Here is a 21,540-nt window from a genome sequence, read left to right on the forward strand (position 1 = left end):
ATGATGGATGCACCGTGCATTTCATGTCATAATGATCTCAATGTCGAATATATTTGAATACCATATTGTCCTTTCGTAATACATGGAAAAATTCCCTTTAAATCATTGTAAAAATCGATGGATTGATTGATTTATTTATTTTATATTTGTAAAGCGCTTAGAGACATTTGTATTAAGCGCTATATAAAAATCAAATATTATTATTATTATTATTTTTTTTTTAAAGCGCTAACAAAATCTATTTAGCAACTTGGCTGGTTTACAAAAGGGTCGTGGAAAAAAACAACAACAATTGAATAAGAAATAGAAATACAAATAGTCACAACAAAATAAAAATTACATATCAGCAAAAAATATAAGTATTGGATGTTACATAGCATAAAATGCGATGTAGAGTAAGTTTGATGGAATACAAACACTGCGGTAAAATATACTCTGAAGAAAATGGTATAAAGTGTGATCTCGTAACTGGCGAAACCTGGGACTTATTACGCCCCTTGGCACCTGGACATACTTTATTGAGGGATAGCATATATCATAAAATGATATAAATTGTATATAGATTATTATATACAGATATATTGTTTGACCTGCCATACATCACGCAACCGCCATAAAAAAACAACTTTGCGTGTTACTATCATAATTGCTATAAATACTTTACAGAAAGCGTATATGGAGGTTAAACGACAGATGATGGGACAAAATGCGAAATAACTGGAAAGAAGAAGTTTTCGGAATGAAAGTGGAATATCTGCTTCGTAAATTTAAGAGAGATGACAAAGAGCATGTACTGTACTTCATTCGTTATTACTTTTATACAAATAGCTCCTTTAAATGTCTGAGGCGTAATAATCATTAATAATAATTCCCATGGAATAATCACATTCTCTCCTCAACATATTCAAGATTTAAAAAATCTTTGGATCTAATTCTGCTCACTCAAACTGCACAAAGACTCACAATTTCTTGAGATTAACCGATTGATGAGTTAATGACTGAATCAACAAATCACGTCTAATCTTCGAAACTACTTGAATCGGGAATTTAGGCATCTGACCCTAATCCAGTCCCACCGATCACCACCTGGGGGTCCAAATTACCTCCCCCGCCGTTTCCCGGTTTAATTCCAGAGAACGGTACGTCATCCATCTTCTCATTCTTATACCCGATAGTCAGAGAACTTAAACTCATCGAGCTGCGAAATTTCAAGAACACAACGAGAACCACGACGACTACGACGACGATGACAGCAATGATGATGCCGACGATCATGCCAACATTGGAATGACCGCCTTGCTGTGGTCCCCGACTTACAATGTCGATGGGTGTGGACATCGGGCCTGACGTCGATGAGGAGGATGTTGCTGTCGGACGAGAATTGATCGGTCGTGAACTCGTTTTCACGGGTTCTTTTGTCGGAGGTGGTACATCTGTGGATTAAAAAAATATCAATGGGTTATAGTTTCAAGTCTTATTCGAACTCATTTTGTTAATCTCTTTAAGCAGGTTAAGCATGGTCAAAATGATCTCTCACATTATTATCACCATAGTTGTTATTATAATTATTATCATTATAATTATTATTATTTTAATTTATTTTTGTAATTATTATTATTATTAATATAATAATAATAATAATAATAATAATAATAATAATAATAATAATTATTATTATTATTTTTTTTATTGGGGGGGGGAGGGTGAAATTTACTGCACGATATGGCAAAACGATTATTGTTATAAGTTTTTTTCCTTTGCTAATTTCATCATTTTTAGATGTACTCGATGATTATATGGTTGTACATATAGTAATATTGTAAATACTACCGATCACTTCTTCTACTACAACCGTTGTCATTTCTAGGTCGTTTTCCCCCTGTTTATATCATTGTAATTGTATTCCATACAAAGTTTTATTATTCTCCTCATTTGAAACATGATTTATTAATCTCTTACATTGATTGCAGGCATCCAGATGTTTCGAGAGGAAAACATTGTCGATGGCTATGACTCCTCGCGTACTCGACCCATACATAGCCGTGAAGACAAGCTAGAAAAAGCATAAAGACATGAATAATACACATATTGATTTCAATTTACTTGATTTGGCGGTCATCTATTTTCCATTAACAACATAACACATATATGGATTTTAACACGTACGGTCACATAAATCAAACATAGAATAAAAAGAGTCGTCATAAGCACAGCTTGAGCTGACGTCCTCATCATGGATAATATATTATCAACTTATGTCAAATATGTTCTGGTATATACTTGTTAAACCTAAAAGAATAGATACATTAAAACTCATAATACTACCTCGGTCAATCAATTTTGAATTTTTACATTGATTTGTCAACAAAGGGTTTAGGACCATAAACATCTACTCTATCTCCATTCATGATATAATTGATCCTATCTTATAAATCAATAATACACGGTAAACTTTTGTTGGTTGTAGACGTATGAAATGAGATACGATTAATTTGGGGGCAGATACAGTCCATGGAAACTCTTAAATAAATATGAAATTACTCCCCGGGTCACCTCGAGAGCCCATATCACATGAAGGTGTAACATTCTTTAAAAGTGGTTTAGCCCCATCTCGTTATCATGAACTATGTTTCTAAATTCTATACCTTCGCAAAGAATGCAAAAATTAACCTGCCAAAAACACAATTCAAATGAAACCAATCAGCGCCGCGTTTCTATACGAGGCTCGGAAAACAACGTTGTTGTCTAACCGGAATACAATTGTTGTTGGTTGTATTTTTGGCGTTTAGTCAAATTTGACTATTTACGCCTAGTCTGGTTCTTTAGTTTAATCATTCGAGTTGTAATAGTCCCTAGCTTTGAAACTCTGTGCGTCTGTATTTCGCTGGTCCACTGCTGGGGATCGATGTATCGTCCCGGCACAGAATTAGGCACAATAAACCGATTATTCGAGCAGCTAACGGAATTTACCAGGTCCCTTGGATATCTGGAAAATGGGCGCTGCAAGCAGAAATGCATAGTGACATGGAAGGTCACGGTGTTCTTAAAATCCTATAGAAATAATCCTTTAAAAAAGGGTTTTAAATCAACATTTAACAAGGACCAAAGTTTTACTCTCAAATTTTGAAAAAAATATGTAACTTCTCGGCCCCTTTAAATGATGATTTAGCATTCTAGTTTTTAAGAGTTCGCCGACTGTTTTAGTATATGACTTACCTGGAACGGAGAACTGGTGAGATCACCCGGTATCGACCAGTTTCCGGTGACCCACGATCCACCCAGGTCTCCGGATAGATGGCCCACATCGCGCCGAATCTTTGCACTCGTCTCTTCGACTTGGATCAGTAGCTGCTGATCGCTGTCGGCTGTCAGTACGACGTCGAGTGTGAGGCAACTGGTCCAGCCGCGGAGGTCATAGACCGCGGAGGAGAGCACGGCACTCTGACCCTTGCTCGGAGTCGAAACCATGGTGTACATGTAAGAGGTTGGAACTGGACGAAAAAAGAGAGAGAGAGAGAGAGAGAGAGAGAGAGAGAGAGAAAGAGAGAAAGAGAGAGAGAGAGAGAGAGAGAGAGGAAAATCATGAAAATATCAAAAAAGCTGGAAATAGGCCACAGTGCCCCTCCTCTCCAAGCAGTCTCCAGGAGTCTTGGGATGGCCGGTGCTGTTTTCTACCGATTTTTTTTTGAGGGAATGGAATAACGGTAAATTTGCCTTTGGGTGTCAGGGGTGTAGAACTGCAGAATACCTTTGATAATCGCATCAAATAGGCTTAAAGGACGCACACATTCCTCACGAAGGGATGCAATGGTTAAGTGTACGGTTATGCAATAAGCAATAGGCCTGTTGCATTGTTACGTCATTTGCTGACGTAGGTCTGCGTCATTGACTTGTGCGTTGTTTAACACGAAATATGGGAGTGAGTGACATGGTAGAAGAAGGGAATGTAACATGAAAGTTGCTGATATCATGAATATTGCGTTTAATTACTGGCGTGTGGACGTTTTGATTGGAGAGGGTCGATTAGCGCAAAAATACAATTAAAATAACACCTCGTGTTAATGGGCATTATGTCAGCTTCATACGACGCATCGTTCCAATTGACACAAGCAAGACATGCCCAGATACAGTCTCTATTATTATGCAACTCCATACCGCAGGCTTGCGATGGCCTAGCGTAAGGCTTCAGAATCGTCCAGCAAATCGGATTTGAAGTAACAAATCAATGAATCTTTACAAACCGATTACAGCGTCTGCATTCTACAATATCGAACTACGCAGCCAACTTCATCTGTACATAATAATTCACCGTTTACTCTGGCAATTATCTATTTGCGCAGAGGAATAACGCCTCGCGCACAGCCGTTACGGTGACTTTTGCTACTCACTTGTGTTGAGAGGCGGTTCTTCAACGGCCAAGAGATCGAACCACTGCCATTGGTACGTAGCTTCCACAGCCTCACTGTAGCCGCAGCCGCTAGGACCCTGTTCGAAATTACACGTGCTCTCCGATGGGTACCCGTCACACGGCTGCCTTAAGAACATGATGTCGTCGATTGCGATATCGCCCTCGAACCCGGATGTGATTTTCTTGGTGGAGAATTCGAGCTGAAGCAAAGACGTTGGGTCATATCAATTTTTAGTAATTTGACAATGGTTAAAAAACGAGTAGAATTGATCAATAATACAGTTATATGATTTTGAAAGAGAGACATTGGTTGAGGGGAAAGGAGATACATTTGAGGATTATACTGGATATACGCTACAGAGAGAGAAAGAGAGAGAGAGAGAGAGAGAGAGAGAGAGATAGATAGTGAGAGAGAATGAGAGAGAGAGATAGAGAGAGAGAGAGAGAGAGAGATAGTCTATCTCTCTCTCTCTCTCTCTCTATCTCTCTCTCTCTCATTCTCTCTCTATATCTAAGATATAGAGATAGAGATAGAGAGACACACACACATATATAGATAGATCGATAGATAGAGAGAAAGAGAGAGAGATGAGATAGATATAGATAGATAGATAGAGAGATAGAGAGAGAGATGAGATAGAAAAAGAAATATATAGATAGAGAGAGAGAGAAAGAGAGAGGAAGAGAGAGAAAGAGAGAGAGAGAGAGAGATAGAGAGAGGGGGGGGGGGGGATGGGAGAAATGACTTAGATGATATGATTCACGAAATGCAGGACAATGTCTGCATCAAACCCCACGTTAATAACTTTCGTAGATTTTGACAGAAAATGTTACAGAAGGGTTTCAGAAAGAAAAAAAAAATCGCCATCTAATATTTGTTTACCCGGTAATCATAGACGCCGGTAAAACTAGCTGGTATATCCACGTTGGCCGGGAGCCACTTGTTCCCCTGGTCGCCGGAAAACGAAAACGGTGTGATGTCGTCGTATAGGTCCTCTAAGTCGACATCGACGGACAGCGAGCCGACGTCCTTCCCGTAGGCGTGGTAGTAGAATCGAACACAGATATCCTCACCTCTGCTATTAACGATGGGTGACTGCATCATAGTGCGTTTGTTGGGGCGATGCGGTATAGACGACTCGACGTAAGCGTAATGCCCTGTACGGTGAAGAGAGAGGGAGGAAGGGGTGAAAAGTGTAAGATATGCCTTGCTTATAAAAACAAAACAACAACAACAACCTTTCTTAGGAATGAGGTTTAAATTTCAATTAAATTGATCACTATTCTTTTGACACATTTCGGAAAGTATGTTTGACCTCATGTTTAGAAGGAGAAAATCTGAAATTGTTACCTGCTGCATTACCGGTCGTGTGATCGGCTGTAGGTCCCGTATTGCCAGTGCTAGTGCTACCGCTGTGTATAATCCAGTCAAACTTATTATAATTGTAGTTTTCATAACCGCAGAGCGGGTCGGTCGTAGACTCAAAGTCACAGTCGGCAGCCCAAGGGACCGGCGCTTCCGTGGCTGCGAATGGAAAACATAGACGAAAGAGAATGGGAAGCGTTACACTGTCGCAAAGACTTTCGAGAAGTGATAACGATAATTCTACTCAGGGTTGCCTCATCAGAATCATTTCTGTTTTTCCTGAAGGCCCTACAATTTATTATTTCAGCCCCACAAACTGTGTAGGAAACCATTTACATTTGGGTGGAGAGTGGCAAATATGGATGAACGTCTTGCCTAATGACTTTAGTGGTGCCCTAGGCTTCGAACCCTCAACCTTGGAATGAGTGTCAAATGTTCAAACCACTATATGCCTACCACCACACATCAAAAATGCATTTCCATTAATGAGGAAAAACGAACATAAATTATGTTTGCCTGATATTAAAACTATTTATTTTATCGTATCTTTTAACCATGTCATCAGGAAGCAACATGAGAAAGATAGATGGATAGAGAGGGAGAGCGATTGAGGGAGAGAGAGAGAGAGAGAGAAAGAGAGAGAGGGAGAGAGAGAATAAGACAAAAAAGAAACGGTTGAAAGATAGATAGATAGAGAGGGAGAGCGATGAATAGAGAGAGAGATGGATAAAGAAAGAAAGAGAGAAGAAGAAGAAGAAGAAGAAGAAGAAGAAGAAGAAGAAGGAACGGATGAAATTTTGTTACCTGGAGCGTGACATTGTCCGTTCTTGAGAGTCATATCATCCATAGCTATTTTAGAAGAGTATGTTGACGTGCCTACATTCCCAACAAACAAGATCTGAAAGATAAATAAAAATAAGTGTCTTTAAAAAGACTCTTCAACATATATATTTTTTATACGAACCACCTTTCCTAATTTACCAAAGGCATATGTACATTACATTATAATTTACATCAAATGAGTTCGAAAAAATAAAACATCGGGGTAACGCCCCCCCCCCCCCGTCTCACCTGGAATGGCTGGCTAGACGAGGGAACATCCATTGTGAGTTCTATCCACTGCTCGCCGTGATCGCCGTATATTGCAAAGGGCGGGTCGAGAGTCCGGGTGCCTCCCCACTCTACGATCTGGAGGGTGAGGTAATCTATGGAATAGCCATACAGGTAGGCGTAGAAGGTCAAGCAACGGGTCTGTGTCTTTGGCGTGATGACGGGCGATTTCAGCACGGCCGAGTCGCCAAATTCTGCTCCCTTTAATGAGTACGGGTCGAAGCTTGCGTAGTAGCCTTTAGATGTTATCAAGGGTTTAAAATGAGTACCAAGTTACAATTCAAAACTTATAGCTAATGAGCATGATGAGTGCTGGGGTTATCCGGGGTGCATGTCCAGAGGGTAGGTGTCCTAGAACCTGGGAAGCTATTACATTTTTACTGAAATATCCGACACAGAGAAATAGCCGACACGAAATATTTAGGGATTGTCCTACGAGAAATCGTTTGTAGTTGATACGATCCAGGAAAAATTTGGGGCTGGAGCTAAGGATAATGTAGAAACTGGTTCGAGTCCTAGTAGCGGCACTAACGTGTTTTGGTAAGACACATATTTTATATCTCTGCTAATAACTACTTTCACTCTCATGAGAATGGTGTAAGTATTATTGCTTTACATACATGAGTGTGTATGGTGCGAATTAAAGTAGTCCACCACCTTTTGGAAATGTTCCAACGTTACACTGACTTATTAAGTAATCCCGCTATGATTCTATTGCAAAAGGGCTATACAAAATGACAAATGGTAGTGGAAATGCCCTTGAGTTTAATTCTCGAAAGTCTTTGGGATCGAGTTCGTAATACTCACCTAATATTGTACCCAAAGTGTGATCCACATCGGGTCCGGTAGTCCTAAAGCTATCTCCTTTTCCCTGATCCCTTGTCCAGTCTCCGTAATCAGTGTCCAGGTCTTGCATGTATCCGCAGAAATCTTCCTCGAAATCGCAATCGATGTTGTCTCTCGGGGGAGGCATGGTAGTAGGCGTCGGAGCATCGGTGATAACTGACAAGGAGATATCATATAAATTCTGGTACTTCGTGTATACAGTTAGGACCAATGGTATTGACTTTCCACCATCGTTAATATGTCGCTTTGTCGCTACTGACCGAGTAAAGCCGAAAGGACATAACGTGGCACAAAGTGTATTTTGGGGAATGCTATAGCTAGATCATCTTGAGGTTTCACAGATAAATTTAGATTTAATGCAATGATCAAGTCTTTATGTTTGATTAAGAATGATTTCCCAATGCTTCACCACATACTACATGCACACCCACTATCGACATGCCGCGACAGTGCTAATTGGGCAAAAAAGCGACAAAACGCTATCGTGGCAATAGCTTTCGGTCCAGTATTAAAGTAGGGAATTGTAGGGTTTCGGCTTAGGTTGCAAATGGGTTTAAGTTAGGATAGTTTTCGATTAAGGATTGAAGTTAGGAATTTAATCAGTTGAAGAAGTTGACCGCTGAACAATTGTAGCGGGAACGTTAATCGTATGTACAATCAATAATTCTCCTGCTGATTGAATGGCTTTTTCCCATCGGTGATCTGAAATTGTCTCTACTCAGGGACAAATTATACTCCCGAAATTAATTGCCAAAGATATATGGTTAAGGTTGCAATTAGGCGTTCGGTTAGTTCCTAGTCTACGGACAATCGGTGTTAGGCCTAGAGTTTGGTCTAGAGTTGAAATTAAGAAGGGTTCGTGCAGGCTAATCAAATCAACTCACATTCTGGACAGTTCTGATCTTTGTAAAGCATGACGTCATCTATCGCGATGTCATCACGTGTCTTTTCCCCTGGAATAGCTTCAAATACTACCTAATGTGCGGAGAAGAGGAAAAATGGGATAATTTTAATTTTATCAGAAAAGGGAACCCGAATAGACAATGCAGGACATTAACTGAAGAGCAAAATCAATCTTGCAAATCATTTTTTCTTATCTTGTTCATCGCATATTGCATAATTATTCGTCCCTGTTTTCACGAAGTGACGGTAGTGAGGAAAATCGTAACGCAAAGTGTATGCGATTTTCATTCACTACCGTCACTTCGTGAAAATAGGGACGAAATTTTACTTTATAAGCGAAGCGTCTGTCAGTCTAATTTCAGTACATAGAAGATTAAATAATTCTCGAGTATTTATAAAGTAGAGTAAAGAGAAATTGAAAATTAATTTCAATTGAAGTGAAGTGAAGATGATTGCACCAAGAACACTCATACAGCCCTGGGGCCGCATAATTACAGCAGAATACGACGGAAACTTTGTTTGGACATAAGTTTTCGTACCCTGTAATTTCCTGACCCAGCAGGCACGGTGAACGTTTGGCGATGCCAGTAGTTTCCGTGGTCGCCCGTCACCATCGTATTCGGCGTCGACGGCAAGGCGGAGGATTCACGCTTGACGTAGACGTTGAGGGTTTCGACATCCCTTCCCCACATGTGAAACCAGAACTCTACACATGACGAGGCCGAGTTCGAGGCCGTGGCGACAGGCGACATGATGCGAGCGACGTCGTCCGAATCGATAAAGGTCGAACTCGAGATGTACAAGAAAAATCCTGCAAATTTAGTCAGAAATACGATCATCATTATGATTATAATCATTAGACTCATTATCGTCGCCATCGTCGTCACCCTCATCATTGTTGTTATCATTATTACTATAGGGTATCGTCATCATAATCATCCTAATTATCATCATCGTCATCAATATCGTCATCACCACCACCAACACAACCACTACCATTCTCCTCACCATCCTCGGCATCACATCTACCAGCATCCTTCTCCTCCCTCCGACTCTTCCCCCTCACCATCATCATCATCATCATCGTCACCATCATCATCACCACGACCATCACGATCACCACTTCCGCCCTTCTCCTTCTCCTCTTCATCATCGTCATCATCATCATCATCACCTTGACCACCCACCCAATTCATCTCCTCGAGTGTGATCGCCATCTGGGCCGGTGTAATCGTCCTTGGTGCCCCTGTTTTTCCACTCCCAATCGATGGTATCCGTTTCATCTTGGACATAATAGCACAGCTCCACCTCCTCAAAGCTACAAGAGACACTACTCTCATTCTTGACAATATCTGTACAAGCAAAGACAACAAATCAAAATACAGTCAAACCTGCTTTACCGGCCACCTGTCTACAAAGACCACATTGTGGGTATCCCTTAAAAATGTTTTCTCATTGAAACATGTGCTAAAGGAACCTGTACATAAAGACCACCTGCTTACAAAGACCACTTTTCTTGTCTCCCTTGGGTGGTCTTTTTAGACAGGTTTCACTGTGCCAGCATTAATTACCTTATATTTTCTACCAAAATGTTTTTTAAAAATTATTACCAGCCGTACACATTCAGAGTAAAATCCATGTTTACTATGAAATCATTATTTTCCATCATATCATGAACTCAAGATTACCTGTCACAGATTATTTGTTGGTTATATTATAGATGTATGTCCCCAAATATTGGAAAGACACTAGATGATTTTCAAGATGCCATTGTGTCATTTTGTTTAGAGTGGATATAGACAAATTAAATTGTATTATTATTTCCTTATTTTCTACCGCCCTTCTGGCAATGTGAGGAAACAATGACGAAGGCATCTATTCTTTTTCGAAAAACGTTTCTCCATTGTATGCTCTTTCTTAATAGTAACCTTATCGACTAGGCACTATAATTATTTTACTTAATTTAAATGAAAACGAAGCCGGGTAGACAGTAGCTATGTTTACTGAGCGGGTGCCAAATATTTTCAATATCAACAGTTCTTTTTATGATTAGGACCTTGTGACAACTATCAACATAACCTTTAGCATACAACAATGAATTGAGAAGCTGCCATATACTTATATTTATGATATGGGTGTAACCAGAGAGTTTTTAATATCTTAAATTCGGGAGGGGGAGGGCGGATAAGGCATTTTTAAAATGGAAACAATGAAACAAAAAGAAGAAATCAACTGGGAGGTGGGGGGGGGGGCGGCAATCGATAATGTATAACTAAATGAGGCGACTTTGCATTTATCATATCCTAAATGTGCGTTTGTAAGATTCTTAATTTTTCCCTTTTTTAATCACATTGTCTACCTTCTAGCCAGAATCAAGGTACATTATATACTACATAATGAGACATTTATAATAGCTGGACTTGGAACATTAGACTCTTACTACATTCAAAACATAGGCCTACCATATATATTATAACAATAATTAATGACATTGCAACTCGTCAACTTCACAATGTTCACAAAAACGAAAATGTGTTGCAATTTATTTTTTGGGCAATTGATTTCATAGTAACGCTATTCCTTTTTGTTATCCTGAGTGTTCAAAAATGGATTCGTACTAATATGTGTATCTCTTTTTCATCGACGTGGTGTCTGACGCTTGTTGCACACGAACCGTCATTTTTGACTTCGTTATTAACTACGCTACTTGAATCTGTGAAGGCATAATTCAGTCAATAGGGCTTTATTCAAAGTATTGTTTGCACTACTTATTTTGCATGCTGTGTTCTCAAATGTCGTGTCAACGACCGCGTCATTGGCTAACGCTGTCCTATACGTCAGTCAATTGCAATGACGTTTCGTGTGAGGTGGGCATTAAACGACCTTCTTCTTTGCAATAATCGTCACGTGGCTCAACTCCTTCCATGTATACTTACGATGACCGGGGCAGCCGTAACTCGTGATCAAGATATCGTCGAGTGCAATATCTCCTTTGTATGAGGAGCCCCGTATCCCTTCAAATATGATCTGTTTGACAAAAAGACAATTATTACAGAAATGCAAAAATTATTCTCATTGTTGATGTATATGCTTACGAACATATCATCAGTCTTTAAGAATAATAATTAATAAAGTAATTTACAACATAATACAAGAGTCTATAGAACAAAAATAGGATACATGTCGATCTACACAGAAGCCATGTACATGTTGTTGACTGCGTATACAGTTGTTTCAAAGTGTTTTCGGTTTATATTTGAAAAACGCCCCAGAGCAAAGGACACGAAAAGGTTTAACAAGATTTAAAACAAAACAAAACAAAAAAGGTGAAAAAAGTGAAATGTAAAAAAAGGTGGAGAAAACTAAAAAAAATGAAAGAGGATAAGGAAGAAGGAGAAGGAGCTTGAGCAATACAGTTCTGAGAGAAAATATAAACGTTATCTATTAAAAATGAACAATATTGTCACAACCGTTTCGTCAAAAAAATACAGGAAAAAGTTATTTCAACTTTATGGACAACAGTTTATGTAAAAGTATATTCGATGACGATAGATAATGAAATAGATACCGTGAAATCTTCAGGGGTGTTTATTTCCGCTTCGGCCCCTCTCCATACGTCGCCCCTATTACCGGCCAGCGACCAGATCGGTGAGCCCATATTCAAAGAGCTGCTATTACGGAGATAAACGTTCAGCTCGCCTATATTTGACCCATACATGTGATACCAAAAGACCACGCAGAACGTCTCGGAATCGTCCCCCTGGACGCCCCGGAAGGTGGGGGATATGAGCCGTGCAATGTGGCCCTTGTTCGGCCCTGTGGCTTCTGTGTACGTATAGTAGCCTAAAAAATATGTATATAAATAATGGTATTAATAATGATAATAATACTAACAATACTACTGCTAATAATAATGGTAATAATAACAATAATAATACTAATACTAGTAACTGTTATGATAGTGCTAATGATGATGATAATAATAACAACACCAACACTAAAAATACTACTTCTACTACTACTAATACTACTACTAATACTACTTCTACTACTACTACTACGACTACTACTACTACTACCGCCACCACCACTACTACTACTACTACTACTACTACTTATACTACTACTACTACAACTACTATTAATAACTAATAATGATAAGAAGAAGGAGATAAAGAAAATAAAATCATATGATGGAATTGAATAAATAAAACAGAATAACAATGAAAATAGAGAGAAGAGTACACGAAGACTAGGAGAAGGGGCGTCTGTCTATGCTTTAGAGGGGGGGGGGGGGGGGGGGAAAGAGGGGTCACAAATGATAATTGCATTGCCACTCGGGAGCGGTGGAATGATTTGCAAGACTGAGGACTGAAGACTTGTATTGTTTTTTTTATTGGGGGGGGGGGGCGGCTTAAAATAGTAGTCGTTGATAATTTTTCGTAAAAACATTCATTCGCAAATTGAAAAGTTACTTTTCAATGAAGGAGAGGGGGAAAGGAAAGTGAAAGAATAATAGGTTCTCACTCGTACCCTCCCCTAATCGGTATAGTCTAATAATTTCAAATTTCATCCACTTGTTAAATCAGTGCCCCTTCCAATTTACTCCTCCATATTTGTATTATTATGTATCCATTGAGGGTAGTCATACTATCAAGCTTTGCTTACTTTGTCAACCCTCCTGTTTGATGTTAGTTACAGCCATCCTTACTTTATTCTACATATATTCTTTTGTCACGTGTAAATTTACAATGTTTGTTATATATTTGTAAAAAATGCAAAAGAAAAAGAAAATCAAACAGAAATAAGTAAATCAAATCAAATCAGATCAAGTAGAGAAAAAAACATAGTGTTTCTGTCCAAATGGAAACGTGTTCTTCAGCACTTTCCTGACCTCAATGGATTGGCCTAGTTCACGTTATTGCCACCCCAACACACATAATGGTATTACTGCAGAGTGATAAACTACCAGAACAGTGGGTTCGGCAAACATTAATATTTGATTTGATTATAACTCTTACGAAGCTTGTGTATATAAATACGAGGTTTACCTCCCCATAAATTTCTGGGATTATTCAACCTACCAAACTTTTCTACAAGGTAAATATTTGTGAGAGCCTTTTTATTTCAGTGAATATTTGACATACAATAGTCCTAATGGAAATACATAAACGTATGGCCAATAAAGATATCGAGGCACTCGTTTAATTGTTATTCGTGACAGCGGTGACACCACCTAATAAGCATCGTCTTTGCGATGATAAAAAGATAGCCCCTCGTGACATGTATGAAAAGTGACAATGGGAAGGTTTCTTTTGAACTTTTCCCCAGAAGTGAGAGGTCGTTCACAATACTTACAGAAATATTGACTGAAGTTTTGCAAAGAAAATATATACGTTTCTTGATTTTAGAGCGAAGTGTGAGATCTTCCTTGAATCATTCTTCTCCCTCATGCTGCGTTATATCAAGACGATCGGTTTTAATTACAAGCCCTATACAATGTCATGTCACATGACAAGAATTGGAACTTTAGAAGGTAGATTATTAGGCCTAGTTGGAAAACATCCTAAATAAAACCTTAGACCCGGATTCTACTAAAGTTTAAAACCGACGTTGGGTTAAGCCTTTTATCCAAAGATAAAGTTGAGTTCTGGTCATGCGATTGCATTGTGAAAGAAACGTTGTGGAATCGATCAGAAAACGTTGATTATCTAGCATATAAGTATTGGTGTGTACTGCAAGGTTCTGGAATTATCAAAATGATAAGAAATCTGGCCCAGTCTTGGTAAAGTTACAAGCACTGTACACAGAAAGATGTACTACACGAACATGTGGCATAAAAATCCGCCCCGATTGTTATGATGTTACATGTCATATTTAGAATATTAAGGCATTTAAAGAGCCATGCTTTTCAGGGAACATTTTCTATCTGATGTTTCTTCCACACATGCATAATACAATGATAACGCTCACAAATATTTGTTCATCTCTTCCCAGAACTCAACCTTTTTCTGAGGTCCATATTACTCTGTTGTGAATAAAGACATTAAGATTTTGAACATCTGTACTCATTCAAATTATACAAGGAATACACACGAGGCCTGGTATAACTTATATATTCCGAACTCTGAAAACATAAAGGGCATTTTGGGCCGCCCACTGTTGAACAACAACAGCGAAAATGTAGGAAGAATAATGTTATTACAAAACCATGGTAACGGGTCGTACCTTCCTCAGTGCCAGTGGTGTGGTCAACGGAAGGCCCCGTATCCGAAGTGAAAGTATTTCCTTTCGAACGGGTAAAGTCAAAATCGTCGGTTTTATCCTGTTCGAATCCACACTCCCCACTCTCAAAAGTACAGTTCAGGAAATCTGTTGAAAATAATTAAGATGTGGTTACCATCAAATAACCATCTTGATCATACTTGCATAATGACTAGCCCAGGACAAACACTAAATTACATTTAAACGCAGAGCATTACAAACTTGTTGAAAATACAGCACGACAAAGATAGATCGGTTTCAAGAAACAATAAATACCTAATTAGAATTTGAATTACATAAGTGACAACGTTATAGCTCAAACATTATTAATCCTTGTATCGGAACGATTTTTAGCAGCCGCTGAACCTACTAAACCATTTGATGTACATCATAACAGTATCATCTTTTTATATGATGCAATTACTCAATATTGTAACCAAAAGGATGTTTTCACTAGATTCCTTCACATTTTACCTCCAATTTTTGTTTTATATACCTCAATGGTCTGTTTGATCTACTAGTATGTCTTTTCTTATCATTAGATGTACATGTATGTTACAATCTTCTGCATTTGTATCCTACATTATGATAAATGATTTCATTTTATAAAATGATGATGATGTGAAATATGAAAACCTAAACTAGAGTAAAGTGAAGTGAAACCTTAACTATAAATAAAACTTTGTTGCACTCTCTTAAACCTTAATAAAATCTTTATTTTAAATTTTCCGCCAAAGGACAGAAGGATTTATCACTAAAAAGGGATACAAAAATTATAGAAATGCACCTTGTCAGGTTCAATATTGGTTTCAATACAGGTTCTGATTTTAGTGTTGGTTTATGATTCCCGGTTAGATCAATCAATGCGTTTTTATTATTATGATACTACCATTATTCTCATCACCAGTAATAGTTATAATAGTGATGATAATGTTTCTAAACCACAACGTACAGCGACTACTTCCATAACATTACAAACCGATGTCGTACAGATAATTCAACTTACCGATGGGGCAAAGTCCGTTTGAGTTTATCACGTTGATATCGTCGATTGCGATGTCGGAATACTTTCCATTCCCTATCTCTGCTTCAAAAACCAACTAAGAAGAAATTACAAAGTAGATTGTGTTTGTTTGTTTCATTAAAAGAAACAGATTACAAAAAAAAAAGAATAGAGTGGTATTTGAATACGTTAGGCCTTAGAATGCCCTGTAATGTACTCTAAAATCATTGCAATGTACACATTTAATCATCAAAATAATGCGATTATGCTATTTTGACTTATGGTTTTATTTGATAGTTTGACCGCCAGTTAAAGATTGCCACAGAAATAATACTGGGAAGAGAGAGTGTTGCATACGATGTGGGGTATTATGACGTCAGAAGCGAAGTTTTGGTTATTTTGGGTTTAGCCATAGAGGGCAGTTGCGAATTTGTTTGGGAAACTAAAACACGTTGTTGCAGTTAGTTATCGGCACTGAAAGTGCACCATTTTTTGGTATTTTGACACAAGCCCAATGTTGTGAGTATTTATTTACCTCTGTTTATTGAAATATGATGACTATTGTTGTGTTTGATGCTATTGGTGATAAAAATGAAGAAATGCAAATAGTGTAAATTTAAGTAAGAAAATTGTTACTCACGTACGTAAATTTACGTTGTGTGTGGGCATGCAGTTGTGTATAAAGTCATTGGGTTAGAATTAATTTCGGTAAACGTAAAGAAGACAGATATGAATATGACAGAAAAGTTGTATTATTATTAGTTTCAGTGGATTATGTTAGAAATGTATGTACAGTATAAGCTGTCCAATATTCAGTTGGTTTTTTTGGATTAGTATGAAAGACAAAATGTTCTATAAAGAGTAGTTGACAGAAAGTAGGTCAGGTATGCCAGGGGTCATTATAGATTGGTAGTCTTTCGTGCAGCCTGTTATTAAGATTTAGGTTACCACTAAATGATATGTTGGGCCTATTATGCTTTGGTAATTAATAGTGAGTCAATAGGTTGTATCAAAGGAGCTATGAACTCATCTTAGCAGAAATATGTAAAGATATTTCCTAACTCATATTATGCCATTTATTTACAGTTATTTACAAACCTGTTTATTATTTGACTGGATAAGATAAACAAATGTTGGATAGATTATTTGATTGTCATATCAGCTATGCTAAGTAGCATATTGGATGCATTATTCTAGTAATGCTTATGATTGTGTTTTTTATCTTTTATTAAAGGTTGAACCTTGCACCTGCCAGTTTGGAGTCTTGGTATCACAAAAGGGTGTCGCTGTGTTATTCATTCGTCAATGGTGTCTTTTGGTTAAGTGAATTAATCGTCAATCACAGAGAGAAAGAGGGAAAGAATGTAAAATGGGTTATTTGTGAAAATGAGAGAAGGGGAGGGAGTGAGTGAGAAGAGGAGAAGGTGGAATAGAGGAAGATCGAAGAAGAGAGAGAGAGAAAGAGAGAGAAAGAGAGAGATATATTAAATCTCTTTCTCTCTCTCTCTTTCCCTCTATCTTTTTTCTAGACAAAAGCCAGGGGTAGAAAATGAGAGGAGAGAGGAGAAAATGGTAATTATCTATTTCTCGTGATACCTGAACAGTGTTGGTGTTATTTTGAACACTTGCAAGTCCTCTATACCAGCCGCTTCCACGGTCACCTGACAGAGACCATACCGGATCACCCAAACCCGAGGAGGTGCTGTCTTTGACATACACTCTGAAGGGAAAACAACAACAAATCAGCATGATAAACAGTCACGAAAGAGCGCTAAAAAACGTAGATGATAGTGAAGAGAGAGAGAGAGAGAGAGAGAGAGAGAGAGAGAGTTTATAAACTATATTTCTTGCATTGAACTAATTGAAAACAATGCCCGTTACACATGGGGCGTCATTTCGATTGCCTTGTTACCTTATCAATTAAAGTCTATAAATACAATAAGTCAAAACAAAGGAATTTACTAAAACTTTTTTTAAAACCACTCTGTGGGAAACATATATGGCTCGTCCAAGGCCGCGTCAATCGCTGACGCATTAATGCGTCAGGAAATGGCGCCCCGTGCGCAATGGTCTCTGTTGACTACAAACCTGAGCGACCCCATTGTGTCACCGTACAAATAATAATAGAACTCGACACACTGCGGTTGATCAGCGTCCTCTGCGGCGCCAGTCAGGCGAGCTTTGTCGCCGCTTGACTGGGGATTGGAGGATTCTGCATACAAGTAGTATCCTTTTTGAAGAAAAAGAATAAGATTTAAAAAAAAAACAGAAACAAAAATCATGATATGGAGAGAGAGAAAGGAAATGCGATTGCGTATATAGAACGAGACATACATATAGAAGGAGAGAGAGGAAGAGAGAGGCTATGCGACAGAGAAAGAGGGACAGGGAAATACTTTGTGGCACAGATTTTTTTTTAAAGGGGGGGGGGGGGAGAGTAAAGAGAGAGAGAGAGAGAGAGAGAGAGAGAGAGAGATGAAGAGGGATAGGAAAAAGAAAACCAATTTCTTTAAAGAAAAAGAACCACTGAATATGTGATACATAATGTATATAATTTAAATAAAAATACACATTTCCCCCGTTTTTAATTGTGATGCGTTGCTAATTTTTAGCCTGACCATTTCAAAAAACAATATTATAACATTAATGATAATACTGAGGATCTATAAAGTGCCATTCCATTACGTAAATACTCAATGTGGTGGAAAATTAACCCCATGAACAGCATAATTATGTATTAATCATTTCAGCCTTCAAGAACTCGACCATAATTATGCTACTTCTTTATAATTATGAGCTCGACACTGCACCAATGTTTAACACCGCTTTCTTTGTTCAACTTTAACTGTAGCCCGTACGTGTAACTGAATTCAAATTTGTTTAATTCCACATCTCCATTAAAACCACCCCAGAACATACAAAGCACGACAAAGTATATGTAAAAAACGATAACATGGTCAAAGAAAAAAAGAAAAAAAAAAAGAAGAAGCGATAAACGTAAATCAGATGGGATCATTAACAAAAATTGGTATAATTGTAAAACATGATTTGAATAACATGAAAACACAACATACCAAGCACCGGGTTTAAATAATAATTACAAAAATAATAGGCGAAGAGAATGATGAGTGATGTGAAAATAAACAAGAACAGAGGAATTAAAAGGGTATGATAGAGGAACAGGTCCTTACCCTGTGTAGTCCCATGGGTGTGGTCTACAACTGGTCCAGTATCACTGGTCTCAGTACTGCCCTGGGACCTGGCCCAATCGAAGTCATCTCCCCTGTCCTGTGTGTAGCTGCACAGGCCTTGCTCGAAATTGCAACTAAATGCTCCGAGCGTTTGTCCTGTCAGAAAACAGAAGAGAGGGTGCATGTTAGGGCCTACTGCTTGTCTTAAAATGTACACAAATATACACTCTCGGCGTCTTTAAGATGCATTTCTTATACGATCGAACGTGAGAACTGATTGTTTTAATATAGCCGGGAACAATGGTGAAGTGATGACTACACCGCTATCTTCATTACATGTTACGATATATAATTACATTATACAAGCGTGACACTTACATTACTGCACTACACCAACCAGGCGCGTACGCAGGGGGGGGGGGGGGGGGGGGGGGGGGGTTTGGGGGGTTAAACCCCCCCCTTTGGAAATTTTTTGTGTGTAAACCCCCTAAAAAAAACCTAAAACCCCCCCTTTTGGATTTTTTTTTTTTTTTTTTTTTTTTTTTTTTAAATTATTAAAAAAAAAAAAAAAAAAAAAAATATTCCCATGGCCGACCTAAAAAAGGTGACCTTACCCCCCCCAACGGAGCAAAATGTCAAATTTCCAAATTTCGAGACCAAAAAAAAAAAAAAAAAAGTGTCCTCTTAACCCCCCCCCCCCCCCCCCCCCCCCCCCCCCCCCCCCCCCCCCCCCCCCCCGCTTATTCAGCGGTCGGCTGAGTCGTTGCGATTTTTTTTGGGACCAAAAAAAAAAAAAAAAATGTGTCCTCTTACCCCCCCCCCCCGCTTATTCAGCGGCTGGCTGAGTCGTTGCGAAATTTTCGGACCGATTTATAAATGTTAAAACCCCCCCCTTGAAAAAATCCTGCGTACGCGCCTGACACCAACTAACATTACCACTACACGACATTACAATACACCATCATGACTAAATCCCCATCCCGATTACATTAGATATGTAATACCTGACTCTCAACTTCAAACCGACTCCCAACCGACCGATTTCTGGTGTTAGTCTTGTTGATATGACTGGGATACAGTCGTATGATTATGCAAGACGGGTGAACACTTTATGAATTACTTTTGGTTCCGGAAAAACAACACAGGGAGAAGGAAAACAATAATTCCCAAAGGAATTTCCAAACCAAACCAAATAAGAAATCAGAAAAAGATCATTGTGACATGTTGACAAAAAATAGTTACGAGCTAGCCATTAATAAAGGGCGACTGCAACCCAATATAGATCAAGATGGATTCAGACATACTAACTGAGTACTAAGTGCTCTCGAAGCTTCTCGAAGCTCTTGAGTTCATAATTACTAAATCGTACAAGCTCTTTCACTTTCAAGGTGCACTTGAAGGGACATCGCAGATGACACTCATTCTCAATTTACGGATCTTAAATATCAATAAATTACAACAACCAAACACATAATTCATTTGTAATTCTATAATGGACAAATATTGAAATATACAGATTTCTATGAAACGCTTAATCATTTATATTTCCAGGGAAAGTATTGTAAGTGATATTTCATTCCAAGTTCACAGTAACTTCTGAAAACAATTGATATTGCTAGATGGATAATGCTAAATTTAATATTTCTGTTAAAGGTACCATACAAGTGAAACTCGAAATGACAAAGGAGGGGTATAACTCACCTGGAACAGACAGTATACAAATGAATACGATGAGCGAAGAAACAAATATCAAATTCGCCATTTTGGTGTCTTTGAAGAAAATATTCGATCCCTTTCTCTCTGAAGAAAGAGAGCCTAATAACTCCCCCAAAGATTTGTAATTTAGCCTCTTTGCCATAAAAGTCAACAATAGGTATATAATAAAACTTATGTATGCATATTGGATAATAGATATTTCAATTTGAATACCCAGAACTTATTTATTGAGTGCTTTTTGTTCCGTCGGTAATAAATAGGGGCGGATTCAAGTGGCGTATTCAGAAATTGGTAACAACAAGGGAAGGGCGGGGGGGGGGGGGGATTCCTTCCACAGGGGGAGAGATGACGTGGATCAACATGATATAGTCGGGGGGCCCCAAGTGTTATAAACACAACACAACATCGTTATATATGTTTGGAAATAATTATCTTGTATTCGAGCGTGAATAGGTGTGTATGCAGTCTCCACTTAACTCCCGTTAACGCCAATTAGCTGGGACTAAATATTCGAACGTGACCCTTTGTAATTACGGTCAACTTTTGATCAAGTAAATACTTACATAACCCAAATTCGACCATCCCTTCATAAGAGAAAGAGGGAGAGAGAGGGGGGGGGGGGGGGGGGGAGATCGAGAGGTGGAGGATGATCTCAGTGTACCTCTTATCTGCACTTTACCGTATAAATGTTAATATAGAAGAAAGTGTTCCATTAGTTTGATAGCATTCATTA

At 38.4% G+C, this 21,540-nt stretch overlaps 2 protein-coding genes across 2 annotated transcripts; both read right to left on the reverse strand.

Moving 5' to 3' along the window:
* Positions 1-174: 174 nt before the first annotated feature.
* LOC100889143 (MAM and LDL-receptor class A domain-containing protein 1) lies at positions 175-5,549 on the reverse strand. Its single transcript, XM_011679772.2, has 5 exons — positions 5,292-5,549; positions 4,389-4,608; positions 3,217-3,491; positions 1,960-2,053; positions 175-1,433 (listed from the first exon to the last, which is right to left on the reverse strand). The coding sequence occupies exons 1-5, from the start codon at positions 5,511-5,513 to the stop codon at positions 1,048-1,050; spliced, it is 1,197 nt and encodes a 398-aa protein (XP_011678074.2). The 5' UTR covers positions 5,514-5,549; the 3' UTR covers positions 175-1,047.
* A 139-nt stretch (positions 5,550-5,688) lies between these two features.
* On the reverse strand, positions 5,689-20,880 carry LOC100888986 (MAM and LDL-receptor class A domain-containing protein 1). Its single transcript, XM_030977034.1, has 15 exons — positions 20,793-20,880; positions 19,092-19,247; positions 17,989-18,130; positions 17,497-17,620; positions 15,904-15,997; positions 14,862-15,005; positions 12,202-12,476; positions 11,570-11,660; positions 9,821-9,985; positions 9,173-9,444; positions 8,615-8,705; positions 7,692-7,886; positions 6,846-7,120; positions 6,579-6,672; positions 5,689-5,933 (listed from the first exon to the last, which is right to left on the reverse strand). Exons 1-15 carry the CDS (start codon positions 20,851-20,853, stop codon positions 5,689-5,691), a joined length of 2,424 nt encoding a protein of 807 aa, XP_030832894.1. The 5' UTR covers positions 20,854-20,880.
* Between the last annotated feature and the right edge of the window lie 660 nt (positions 20,881-21,540).

The sequence above is a fragment of the Strongylocentrotus purpuratus genome, unplaced genomic scaffold (genome assembly GCF_000002235.5).
Source record: "Strongylocentrotus purpuratus isolate Spur 01 unplaced genomic scaffold, Spur_5.0 spur5_scaffold_9, whole genome shotgun sequence".
Classification (NCBI taxonomy): domain Eukaryota; kingdom Metazoa; phylum Echinodermata; class Echinoidea; order Camarodonta; family Strongylocentrotidae; genus Strongylocentrotus; species Strongylocentrotus purpuratus.